Genomic DNA, 13,573 nt, shown 5'->3' with positions numbered 1-13,573 from the left:
TCTATCTAAATGATCATGCTTCTTGGAAAAGACCCTGCAATATTCATAACTTGCAAAGATGGTTTGAAATATGAGTTCTCAAAAAAGAAAAAAAAATACAGATAAAGCGATTGGCTACAAAATTACTTAAGCAAAATGTTATTTTAATTTTTCCTAGAAATAAAGGAAAACACAGAGGAGTTAAGGATTTGTGAAATTAACTCAAAAGGTTTCCTCATTCAAGGTGAAGGTACAAATTAAGCCACTGATTGAAATACTGCCTTCCAGGCCGAGCGCAGAAACCTAGTAGCTAAACTCCTTGCCTTGCACGCACCGGGATCCCATATGGCCACTGGTTCATGGCCTGGCTGCTCCACTTCCCATCCAGCTCCCTGCTTGTGGCCTGGGAAAGCAGTGGAAGATGGCCCAAAGCCTAGGGACCCTGGACCAACATGGGAGACGTTGAGGATGCTTCAGGCTCCTGGCTTCGGACTGGCAGAGCTCTGATTGTTCTGGCCACTGTGGGAGTGAACCAGCAGATGGAAGACCTTTTTCTCTCTGTCTCTCCTCTCAGTAAATCTGACTTTCCAATAAAAATAAATAAATCTAAAAAAAAAAAAATTCTGCCTTCTGTCTACAGACCTATTCTCACATCTTTAAGCACCTTAATCATTAGAAATTCATTGCTACAAATTGGAATGATTCAGAATTAATTTGTAAAATGTCTTCCGGTTCTGAACTTCATCACCTCCACACCAGACAGGTGTCTGTTTCTGGCATTTAACTGTCAAAGTGCTACTACGCACCACAGCGTCATCAGGCAGGTGTGACCACACAGAGAGTAGTCTGAGGAGCCTCCAGAGGCTCACACACTAACAGCTCAAATCCTGAAACTTTTTTAAAGATTTATTTATTTTTATTGGAAAATCAGATATACAGAGAGGAGGACAGACAGAAAGCAAGATCTTCCATCCAATGATTCACTCCCCAACCAGCCGCAATGACTGGAGCTGAGCCAATCCAAAGCCTGGAGTCCAGGGCCTTTTCCAGGTCTCCCACACAGGTGCAGGGTCCCAAAGCTTTGGGCCGTCCTCGACTGCTTTCCCAGGCCACAGGCAGGGAGCTGGATGGGAAGCGGGGCTGCTGGAATATGAACCAGCGCCCATATGGGATCCTGGGATGTGTAAAGCAAGGACTTTAGCCACTAAGCTACCATGCCAGGCCCAGACTCCAGAATCTTATGTCAATGGGTTAAGGAGGGACACTAACCCAACTATGTATGGTATGTGAAGGTGGATCCCTGGAAAGCTGACTGGTTACAGAGTCAGCTGTTAGGGTGGGAACCCTGTGACCAAACCAGGTGGCTTCCCAAAACACACACTCCCTGTCTCCCTCTGCTTCCTCATTCTGCTGGCCCCTCCTTGCATCCAAAGCCAAACCAGTGGGGCTCACCAGACTCTGGACCGTGATCATCCAAAACCCATGAGCTAAAATGAACCTGCTGAGTATACTCTCTGGAACTTGCAGCAGTGAGGAATAGCAGACCAAAAAGATGTTAGCTTGTTTAAGAGAAGGGGAAAAAACTTCATCAATGCTCTCAAAGAATGAAATCAGATGAATGGGAGTTGTCACATTATGATAAATTTAAATTATATCAACAGGCAGGGAGACAATACATTAATCATGAAGGGCTGTTCATATTTTCTAAGACTTGCTCCTAGGGCCCGGCACCGTGACCTAGCAGCTAAAGTCCTCGCCTTGAACACGCTGGGATCCCATATGGGTGCCAGTTCTAACCCCAGCAGCTCCACTTCCCACAGGATCCCATATGGCCACTGGTTCATAGCCTGGCTGCTCCACTTCCCATCCAGCTCCCTGCTTGTGGCCTGAGACGACAGTCCCAAAGCTTTGGGACTTGCACCCATGTGGGAGACCCGGAAGAGGTTCCTGGTTCCCAGCTTCAGATCGGCGCAGCACCGGCCATTGTAGTCACTTGGGGAGTGAATCATTAGACAGAAGATCTTCCTCTCTGTCTCTCCTCCTCTCTGTATATATGACTTTGTAATGAAAATAAATAAAAATAAATCTTATTAAAAAAATCAAAAGCAACCATTTTTTAAAAAAAAAGACTTGCTTCTACTGACAAACACTAGCCATCAACTATGTTAAAAAATGGCAAATTCAAAGTAATCCCTGGGGCCAGTGTCATGGTATACTGAGTTGAACTGCTACCTGTGAAGCCAGCATCCCGTGGGCACTGGCTGGGAGGCTGGCAGCTCCATTTCCAATCCAGCTCCCTGTTAATGTGCCTGGGAAAGCAGTAGGGAGTGGCCCCAAGGACTTGATCCCTGTCACACACATGGGAGACCTGGCTACAATTCCAGGCTCCTGGCTTCATCCTGGGTCATCCTGGGAATCACTGTGAATGAAAGATGGCTAAAACTCTCCTGTCTCTACGTAACTCTACCTTTTAACTAACTAAATTAAAAAAAGAAAAACTGTGAGGAGTGGGGGGGCGGCTGGGTGTTTAATGGCTCAGGTGCCTGCAGCGAACACTGGAATGCAGTCTCACATTTGATGGCACGTTCTCACTCACGCAGCTCCTGCACTGGGTTCCTGCCGGCCATGTGGGAGACGGACCCAAGTTCCCAGTTCTCCATGCTGGCCCAGCCCAGCCTCAGATGCTGTGGGTATCTTGGAAATGAACCAGTGGATGAAAACTAACTCTCTTTCTGTCTCTCAGAAAACACAGAAAAGCTGAAGGGGAAAAGGCCCAAAAGAAAACTAGCAAAATGACAATCAATGTATACACGCACACACACACAGCTGGTTCACAACATACACATTAAGGTATCACCTGTCACCTCTCCCACGGGCGAAAGCAGAGAAGTCTGACAACACATTCTTCTGCGAAGGCTGTGGGAGACAGGCACCTCCTCAACAGCTCGTGGGAAGGCAGGCCGAGACACGCCTGATGAAAGTGGAAGAGCCGACAAAGCTCACACACTGACCTTTCCCCAGCAATCCTACCTCTAGGAATTCAACTCACCTCATACCTCTAAGAATACAAAATACTTATAATACTTATACATAAGCTTGTTCACGGAAACAGCTCTTCATGCAAAATACTGCTACACTCAGATACCAATCGTGGAAAAGCACAAACGGTACATTTTAATACATGACGTATTTAACTACCAAAAAAATGGTCATGATTGCCAATGTGGTGTAATGGGTTAGGCCATGGCCTACAATGCAGGCATCCCGTATGGACACAGCTGCTCCACTTTCAATTCGGTTCCTTACTAATATATTTGAGAAAGCAGCAGAAGATGGCCCAAGTCCTTGGGCCCCTGCCACTCGTGGAAGACTGAGATAAAGCTACAAGATCCTAGCTCCACCCTGGCCTAGTCAGGGCCCACACAGACATTTAGGGAGTTAACAATTTTTCAAGTTTACACTTTTTAAGGTATAAACAGATACTAAACTTCAGTTGATAGATTTAGTTCCTGCAGTGATATGAATGAGCAAGTCTGAAACTATTTTCCATATATTCTAGGGTTGAGAATCTAATTACAGTAGTCCCCGATTACCCGCAGGATATAAAGTTCCATGATTATCACGGAATGCCTGAAGCCATACATAGCAATAAACTATATATTTGCATATAATCTTTTTACATACACATACCTTGATAGAATTTATAAGATAAACACTGGAAAACATTAAGAGCAACAACTAATAAAACAGAGCAATTAACACAATATACCATAATAAAGTTACATGAATGAGGTCTCTGCCACTCGGAGTGGGTTATTTGAGGGGCCAGCGTTCCGGCACAGCAGGATATGGGCAATGGTTCAAGTGCCAGCCCCCTGCTGACGTACCTGGGAAAGCAGGAGACTATGGTCCAAAGCAGCCATGCAGTGGACCCAGGGGAAGCTCCAGGCTCCTGGCTTCAAACTGAACCAGCTCCAGCCATTTGGGGAGCGAACCAGCAAATGCAAGACCTTTTTCCCTGTGTCTTTCCCTCTCCCCCTTTCCGTAACTCTGCTTTTCAAATACTTCTTTCAAAACAAGAAGTTTGGATGTGAGGGCGATCTGGCTGCGACATCTGTCACCCCATTGATCGCCAGGGTTGATTCGGCTGATCTGGCTGGCTAGGCGGGGGTCCCCTTCCTCCCTCACCGCTCCATGTGCGTCCCTCCCGAAGCAGCGTGCACGGTCGAAGAGGACGACCATCCCCGCTAGAGGAGGACCGGTCATCGGTCAAGGGTACATGAGTAGCTGCGCTCCCCTGCTAGAATCTCCAGACAAGCTCTCAAAAACAAGAAGTTTAAGACAATAGTTACTTCTGGGGAGAAGAGAATGGACAGTGAATAAGCATGGGCCAAAGGAAGACTTCTGAGAGAAGGCCGTTCTGCTTCCTGAGCTAGGCAGTGGGTACAGGCTATGTTCACTGTGTGACAATTCATTAAGCACATCTGCATTCTATGAACCGCTCCAGATGTGTTACACTTCAACAAAAATATAAAAACAAAATTAAGAAATGGACCTACATTGTAGCACAGTGAGATGAAGCCACCACTTGGGATACCCCACCCATACTGGAGTGCTAACTGATGTCCTGGCTGTTTTGCTAATGCCCTCGCACCTGGGCACCTGCCACCCAGGGCAGAGACAAATGGAGTCTCTCACTCCAGCTGATGCAGCCCCTGGGGAGTAACCCAGGAGATGAGAGTCACCTCAACACCTTGTCATTCTGCCTTTCAAATCAATTTTGAAACACTCTGTACTTTCCAACTTGTGTTTTACACTAAACTACTTACAGAATCCCTGGGGACTCTGTACACTTTTTTTATTCTTTTTATTTTTTTTTTTTAAGATTTTATTCTTATTGGAAAGTTGGACATACAGAGAGGAGAGACAGGAAAATCTTCCACCTGTGGCTTCACTTCCCAAGCAGCTATAATGGCTGGAGTTGAGCCAATCCTAAGCCAGGAGCTAGGAGCCTCTTCCAGGTCTCCCAAGCGGGTGCAGGGACCCAAGGCTTTGGGCCATCTTCAACTGCTTACCCAGGCCAGAAACAGGGGGCTGGATGGGAAGCAGGGATTAGAACTGGCACCCATATGAGATCCTAAGCGTGCAAGGCAAGGACTTTAGCCACGAGGCTACCACACTGGGCCCTCTTCATTTTTGCTACAAAATGTTATAAACACATGGGCATTCCCATACAAACACCTGCTTCCCAACAAACAGTCCAAAAACATGCAGGAATGAATTTTTAGCTTACTTAACTAATGTGAAATTCAGATAATTTGGTTAAAAAAAAAAAAACATCTCCAGATACAACTAATACTGCAACCAGGTAGACATGATTCTCAAAGTCAAGTTCAAGTTACGTAAGCGTGCATCTTCATCTCAAATGTTATGACTGGTCTTCAAATTTTGGCTTTTCAGTTTCAGAGCTGGTCTGCTTGTACGACAGATTATACTCAGCAGGGACATGGTCACAAATAACTGTTAAGAGCTGCCAATTATTTAATATTGCAACTGAAGGTTATTAACTCTCAACTGTTTTGGGGGGGGTCATTCTTGGTGTAATGAAAAAGCATGCCATGGGCCCGGCGCGGTGGCGCAAGTGGTTAAAGGTCCTCGCCTTGCACGCCCGGGATCCCATATGGGCACCGGTTCTGATCCCGGCAGCCCCGCTTCCCTTCCAGCTCCCTGCCTGTGGCCTGGGAAGGCAGTCGAGGACAGCCCAAGGCTTTGGGACCCTGCACCCGCGTGGGAGACCTGGAAGAGGCTCCTGGCTTCGGATCGGCATAGTATCGGCCCGTTGCGCTCACTTGGGGAGTGAATCATCGGACGGAAGATCTTCCTCTCTGTCTCTCCTCTCTGTATATCCGCCTTTCCAATGAAAAAATAATAAAAATAAATCTTTAAAAAAAAAAAAAAAAAAAAAAAAAGAAAAAGCATGCCACTTTCACAAGTGTGAGCACGACCACCAGAACGGCACATGCGTTCTGCGAAGCGCAGGTGAGGACCACCTCCCCACAGAAGGCCATCCCCACACAGGCCCAGAGCCATGGCTTCTGACGACAGTGGGGATCCTTGCCCTCTGCTCCCTGTGCTGCAGTGCGTCTGTGCTTTCACAGGGCTCCGGGCAGCAGAGCGCTGACCTGGAGCAGAGCGGTCCTTCTCTGCACCTCGGCTAGAGCTAGCCTGCAACAGTACCCCAGAGGACAGGGAGGAAGCAATGCGTGCCCCGTGCCCTGCCACCATAATTAAAGTGTCATGAGGACAGCGCGCGGTGACAGATAAACAGGCGTGGGTGTCCACACACAAATGGCTGAGTATGTGCACATGGTATCTAAGTCATTGAAAGTCAAACACCTCATCTGGTTAATCATCACACCACAGCGGATACAGGAATTCAGGCTGTGGGAATTATCTATGGAAAAGGAAAACTTAGAAACACCAGTCTAGGGAGTGTTCAAGACAGACAGAGGGAGATCAGAGTAGTAGATGAGTGGGGCAGGTTTTACTTCCTTGTTTATCTGCAGAGCAACAAAGCAAGGGAGAAGCACTGAGATGGAGAGACCTTCCACCATAGGTTCACTCCCCACGTGGCTGGATCAAGCAGAAGCAAGGAGCCTTGAACTCCATCCAGGCTGCCCCAGGGGACCCGAGCACCTGCACCACATTTTGTTGCCTCCCCAGGCACATTAGCAGGGAGCTGGACTGGAAGCAGAGCATCCAGGACTGAACTGGCACTCTGATGAGACACGCTAGTGTGTCAAGCAGCACCTATTGTGAGGTAACACCAGTCCCTCTGAGTTCTTTAATGTTTTCAACTTGTCTGTTTATTTTCCCATTTTCTTCTTACTTCAATTTCTATCCAATGGTCTTGTTATGAGAAAGCAATGACTTACACTAGGCAAAGAAACACTCATACACACACAGACTTAAACAATCCTGCCAAGACAGCACAAAGCTTTCAACACCTGGCATGTGCTGACAAGAACAGATATACCATCTTCACTTTACAATGGAAAGGTACTCACTCTTCAAGTTCAAACCACCAGCAACTCCAGATCCAAGCTGCAGAAGATGTGATGTGCTGCTGTGCGCATGCACCAAAGTAAACCTGCAGACACTGCTGCCACTGTCGAGGCAGAGCGAGGCAGAGCGAGCAGAGCAAGGCAGAGCCAGGCTGAGCGAGGCAGAGCCAGGCAGAGCGAGGCAGAGCGAGGCAGAGCCAGGCTGAGTGAGGCAGTGGCGTGCAGCAAATGCCAGCGCTTCAACTTGTTCTTCCAGTCACGGAAGTAACAGGTCACCCAGCCACAAACGCCTCCAATCCCAAGACTCCTGGCATCTGAGTAACCAGTCAGGTCAGAAAAATGCCACCTGCCTTACTCCAGTGAAGGCACTGCCACCAAGGAAATGAGGTCACTCAGAACATGGGCTCAGACCAGACGGGAAGTAGGGCAAAGGTCTGCTCCAGGGACCATTCTCCAGGCCACGGCATGACATCTAGCAGCATGCTAGGACTGTACCTAAGAGACAATCTGCTAGACATCTCGCAGCCCACGGACTGATCAATTCCAACGACCTGGGCATAGACAAACTGGCGTTTCCTGCTACACCTTTCAACGCATATACAAGAAAGTCTTCCATCAGCGGTCCTTTCAGATGATTTTTTTTTTCAGATTTATTTATTCCTATAGGAAAGTCATATATAGAGAGAGAAGGAGAGGCAAAGAGTAAGATGTTCTGTCCAATGATTCAGTCCCCAAGTGGCTGCAACAGCTGGAGCTGCAAAGCCAGGAGCCAGGAACTTTTCCAGGTCTCTCACATGGGTGCAGAGTCCCAAAGTTTTGGAACGTCCTCGATTGCTTTCCCAGGCCACAAGCAGGGAGCTGGATGGGAAGCAGGACCACTGGGACATGAAGCAGTGCCCATATGGGATCCTGGCGCATGCAAGGCAAGGATTTTAGCCACTAGGCTATTGTGCCAGGTCCAAAATGCTTCTTAAAATAATTGAGCCACCATCTATTAAGGTCCTGCCTTGAATAAAAGGCTTTCATTAAACAGATTACATTTCATCTATTAGATCTGCAGAAACCCCCTCCTGGTCTTTGGCACCCAAAGTTTACTCGGAACGCCACACCCCTCAAGCAAACAAGTGCAGAACGAAGGCTCTCTGGCCTGAGAAGGAAGCTTTCCTGTCCCGTAAGCGCTCACTGTTCCACGGGCACAGATCTACGGAGCACAGCCTGCACGGTAGCTCCTGGTAGCCCACAGCCTCCTTCGGTAACACCCATGCTAGGACCAACAAGACTAAAGTCGCCTTCTCAGAGAGTACAAATAAACTCTGCTCTCAGCAGATTAATATCCCCCAGTTTAAACTAGGATTAACACTGGAACCCCGTCAGGAAAACAGGAGTTTATGGTACAGAAGTGTTGCGTGGGGTGAGAAAGAACAGTCTTTGTCTCATGGACACGGTCCTGACGCTCGCCCTTGGAGACGTGGTGCAAGTACGTTTTTCATTACAACTTCCTGCACCAGACACACTATTGACCTTCCTGAGACTGGCTGCTTTCCCACTACCCCAGGACACGCGACGCCGTCCACGCCCGTGAGGCCGACTCCACCTCTGATTCACAGCAGTGTACTGCCCTAGCTAAGGCAGGGGCTGCATTCTCTCCTTCACACATAAGCCAGCTGCGTGGGTTCATTCATACAGATAGACCAAAGTCACGAAGGAGGTCCACCACCTCAAGGTAGACTAGCTTCAAAGGCCACAGGCTCCCAGCACGGGTGGAGCTTGCAGCCTCGCTGACGGTCAGGGATTAAAGGTGACAGCATCCTAGAGTCACCCTCAGAACAACCCGGTGTGGATTCAAATACCTTGGACAGGGCTGCTGCTGTGCCAGGTTTGACAAGCTTGCCTCCAGCAGGTGCCGAGGAGTTGTTTTCCGGTTTGACCTTTTCTACGGTTTGCGTTTTGCTGACCCCAGACACTTTAGGCGCTGAGCCGACACTCCTGCTTGCTTTCTTCATTCTGGGCTGCCTCTTCGTGATGCATTGACAAGCAAATCTGCAGAAACAAACAGCGTGATGCTGAGACTCAAACTGGAAGAAAGCATCTTAGAAATAGCTTTGTGAGGACTTTTTTTTTTACTTTGTGAAACAACACTTGGAAGGGAGAGGCCATGACGGGAAGACAGAGGCTGAGAAACCCTTCGGCTAGCCTGTCAGGATGTGCCTATCCCCAAGGCACATTAGTCTCTGCATTGATTATTTACAATTACACAGTACGCCCTACTTGATCCAGGAAAAAGAGGACCCCAACCTCTAACAGAACTGATGAGCAACAGCCCGGGGGCCAGCACCTCCAGCATTCAATGACATATTCACTAGCCTGGTACTGTATTTTTTTTTTTTAATTTATTGAATTTTATGGGTAAGTCAGGTTTACAAAGAGGAGGAAAGACAGAAAGATCTTCCATCCACCAGTTCACTCCACAAGTGGCCAAACCACAGGAGCTGAGCCAATCCAAACCAGGAGCTTCTTTCTTCCAGGTCTCCCATGCTGGTGCAGGGTTATAAGGCCTCGGGCCATCCTTGACTGCTTTCCCAGGCCACAAGCAGGGAGCTGGATGGGAAGTGGAGAAACCGAGACAAGAACCGGCACCTATAGGGGATGCCGGTGCACACAAGGCGAAGACTTCAGCTGCTACACTACCGCACTGGGCTCACAACCGGCAATTTGCATGGTGCAGCTGTTTGCAGGTGACCGGACTTGCCCAATTCTCCAACAAAGCCCTAATTTCGAGTGTTTGTTGTGCCCACACACAAGCCAGCAAGAGTTTCCAGAAATCCCGGAGCTGAATGCGTTATACAGCATGTGTCTTTTATCAAGAAGCACCATAAAAAATTGATCAAAACATTGGCACTAATGCCAGCACCGTGGTGTAATTTCTGATCTAGCTCAATGCTTGTGGTCTGGGAAAGCAGAAATTGGTCCAAGTCCTTGGGCCCCTGCATGTAAGTAGGTGATCCAAAGAAGCTTTCTGGTTCCTGTCTTCAGACTGGTCAGCTCAGGCCACTGCAGCCATTTGGGGAAGTGAACCAGTGGATAGAAGATCTCTATCTTTCCTCTCTAACTCTGCTTTTTGAATTAAAACAATTTTTTTTATTTATTTATTTGTATTGGAAGATAGAAGGAGAGACAAAGGTCTTCCACCTGCAACGGCTGGAGCTGAGGCAATCTGGAGCCCAAAGCCTCTTCCGGGTATTCCAGGCAGGTGCAGGATCCCAAGACTTTGGGCTGTCCTCCACTGCTGTCCCAGGCCACAAGCAGGGGGCTGGACAGGAGGTGGAAGAGCCAAGACATGAACCAGCACCCGTATGGGATCCCAGGACATGCAAGGAGAGGATTTAGCCACTAGGCTATTGCACTGGGCCCCCCAAATAATAAATCTTTAAAAAAAAAAAAAAAAACCTGCACCAAAATCTGGTTCAGAAACCAGGGCTTCTCTATACAGCCACAAGCAAAATCACAACCTTCATCCTCCAAAGTGCATATACTTGATTCCAGTGCTTAAAAGGCGTTGAAGTTAACACTGTCAATGCACAGAGCTGAAGCCAGACACACCCTTACGGCATATATACAAGTGTTAACTGCGCTAGAAAAGCAGTTTCTACAATAATATCATGTTTGGAAAGACATCAGGCATCATTTTGGGGAGAGTAGCATAATTAACAAAAATGAAAGCCTGCTTTTAAATTTAAGGGTTATTTAGGATGACTGAGCAACCATTTTGGGAACCAAAAGGGGAGGGGGGTGGTGTGAGGGTCTGTTTCAGGAAGATTTCCACCTATTATTACGACAGAATAACCAGAGCTGGCACAGTGTCTCAACAGGCTAACTGCTCACCTGCTAGCACTGGCAATCCATCTGAGCACTGGTTCATGTCCTGACTACTGCACTTCTGATCCAGCTCTCGGCTTCCAATCAGTCCGACCTGGCCATCGCGGCCATCGGGGACTGAGCCAACCGATGGAAGACCTTCTCTGTCTTTCCTTCTCTCTGTAAATATGCCTTTCAACTCAAAATCAATAACTTTTTTTTTAAGATTTATTTTTATTACAAAATCAGATATACAGAGAGGAGGAGAGACAGAGAGGAAGATCTTCTGTCCAATGATTCACTCCCCAAGTGAGAGCAATGGCTGGTGCTATGCCGATCTGAAGCCAGGAGCCAGGAACTTACTCCAGGTCTCCCACGCGGGTGCAGGGTCCCAAGGTTTTGGGCCGTCCTTGACTGCTTTCCCAGGTCAGAGACAGGGAGCTGGATGGGAAGGGGGGCTGCTGGGATTAGAACCAGTGCCCATATGGGATTCCGGGCATTCAAGGTGAGGACTTTAGTCGCTAGGCCACGGCACGCGGACCCCAAAATCAGTAACTCTTAAAACAAACAAACAAAAAAGACTAATGTTCTGGAAAAGAAAAGGCCTGTTCTTACAGCCCTGCTGACTACTTTACCTAGCCTGTGCTCAAACACTCCGGACTGGCTTGCCTTCAAGTAACACAAACTGTACCAACTGGTCTGGTGGCAGAAACTGTGAGCCAGGGCGCAGGGGGCTCTGCCCCGCCCCCCACATGATAAGGCGTGGGAGCACATTGCCATGACTAACACTGACTGAGACGCAGGGAAACCTTGGGGACTCTGTCCCAGCCTTTGCCCAACTTCCTGCCTGCCCCTTACAGAAAATGCCAGAGTAAAGACCAAGCTACCTAACATGCCTAGCCCTTCCCTTCTGCCCTCTTCATCTCAGCAATCCACCCCATCAGGGGTTCTCTCAGCTCCGGCTCTACCCTCCACTTGCGCATCAGCCCAGGGGGTACAGAAGATGACCAGACAGACCCGAGACCTTCTCCAAACAGACTCATCACAGCTTTTCTCACCAGTAAGGTGAGGAAATGACAGGTTGACTTCGGAAATTCATTAACTTAAAAGTACTACAGGAAATCAAGTGCCCACGACAGCTGGAGCTGAGCCAGGCTTCTGCCAGGAGTCAGGAACTCCACCTGGCTCTCCCACCTACATGGCAGGGTCCGAAGTACTTGAGTGGTACCTGCTGCCTCCCAGGGTGGGCATTAGTAGGAAGCTGGATAAGAAGTGGAGGTGGAATTTGAATCCAGGCACTCTGGATATGGAATTCGGGCATCCTAAGCAGCGGCTAAATGTACTGCAACACAATGTATGCTTTAAAAACGCTTTGTTTACAGAGTGGGTGTTGGCGCACAATGGGTGGAGCTGCCACTGGTATACCACAATACCAGGCTGCACTTTGGCATCCCTGCTACCTCGCACTTCTCTTCCAGCCTCCTGCTAATACATCTCATAGGCTCTCTGCCATTAAGAGAAATATATCAGGTCCGGAGGTGTGGCCTAGTGGCTAAAGTCCTCACCTTGAGCACGCCGGGATCCCATATGGGCATCGGTTCTAATCCCGGAAGTCCCACTCCCCATCCAGCTCCCTGCTTGTCGCCTTGGGACCCTGCACCCATGCACAAGAGACCCAGAAGAAGCTCCTGGCTCCTGGCTTCAGATCGGCGCAGCACCGACCATTGGGTTCACTTGGGGAGTGAATCATTGGACGGAAGATCTTCCTCTATTTTCTTCTCCTCTTTGTACATCTACCTTTCCAATTAAAAAAAATAAATCTTTTTTAAAAATGCATTGTGTGCAATGGAATTAGATTCTAGTCTCGGTCATAAACATTTTTTGGTCTATGTAAATTATTTAAAATGCATTCCAAATCACAGGAGTAAAAGCCCCCAATGCAGTGGGTCTGAACGCTGATGGTCTTCACGTACCATATGTCAAACACCAACCAACCACTTCAGCTGGATGAAGGCGCCCCCCAGGCTTCCTAAACAGCCCCTACTAACAGCAAGGACCACTAAAAGCATCACAATGCCTCAGGAGGCCTAGCGCCTCTGTCCAGTCATGAAGGAACTACTGACCAGAACATCTCTTGGGGCCTGCTGAAGTCCTCTGGGCGCATGGAGACCACAAAGTAGAGCGAAGCAACAAACACGATGCACAGCACTTCAAGTATCTCAAAACAAAAAAAGCTGGGGGGACCTAGCATAGCAGCCTAGTGGCTAAAGTCCTCACCTTGCATGCACTGGGATCCCATATGGGCGCCAGTTAGTGTTCCAGTGGCTCCACTTCCCATCCAGGCCGAGCAATTCCCCTGGTCAGGCACTCCCTGGGCAGCTCCTCCAGCCGCCCAGCAGCTCCACGAGACCTCCGAGGCTCTCCCACAGCAAAGCTCCCTCGGGAACAGGCACAAGCTTGGCCTGAACAAGCCTTTCACAAGAAGCAAAGCAGACCGCAACACTGAGCTACACGGCTCGGGCGGCCCTCGAGGATTTACCTTCTCCTAGGGATCAGTGTTGGCATTCTTTTTATTTTTTCCCCCAAGATTTGCTTATTTGGGGGGGGGGGGAGGGCAGATTTACAGAGAGAAGGAGACAGAAAAAAAGATCCTCGGGCCCTGCGCGGTGGCGCAG

The 13,573-nt window shown here is 48.5% G+C and overlaps 1 protein-coding gene across 2 annotated transcripts in view; it reads right to left on the bottom strand.

Moving 5' to 3' along the window:
- SPECC1L (sperm antigen with calponin homology and coiled-coil domains 1 like) overlaps positions 1–9,091 on the bottom strand; it is an 89,902-nt gene extending 80,811 nt beyond the window's left edge. The window contains exon 1 of one of the 2 annotated variants that reach the window (XM_041003610.1): positions 8,894–9,091. In XM_041003610.1, the coding sequence (XP_040859544.1) occupies positions 8,894–9,046 (153 nt within the window). In that variant the 5' untranslated portion in view covers positions 9,047–9,091. The remainder of the gene's footprint in view (positions 1–8,893) is intronic. The other variant, XM_041003609.1, reaches the window with a different exon arrangement.
- Positions 9,092–13,573: the final 4,482 nt, after the last annotated feature.

Source organism: Ochotona curzoniae, unplaced genomic scaffold (genome assembly GCF_017591425.1).
Source record: "Ochotona curzoniae isolate NIBS_2020 unplaced genomic scaffold, NIBS_Ocur_1.0 scaffold_274, whole genome shotgun sequence".
Classification (NCBI taxonomy): Eukaryota; Metazoa; Chordata; class Mammalia; order Lagomorpha; family Ochotonidae; genus Ochotona; species Ochotona curzoniae.
The sequence above is the reverse complement of the archived record's forward strand: the minus strand, read 5'-3'. Positions and strand labels throughout refer to the sequence as shown.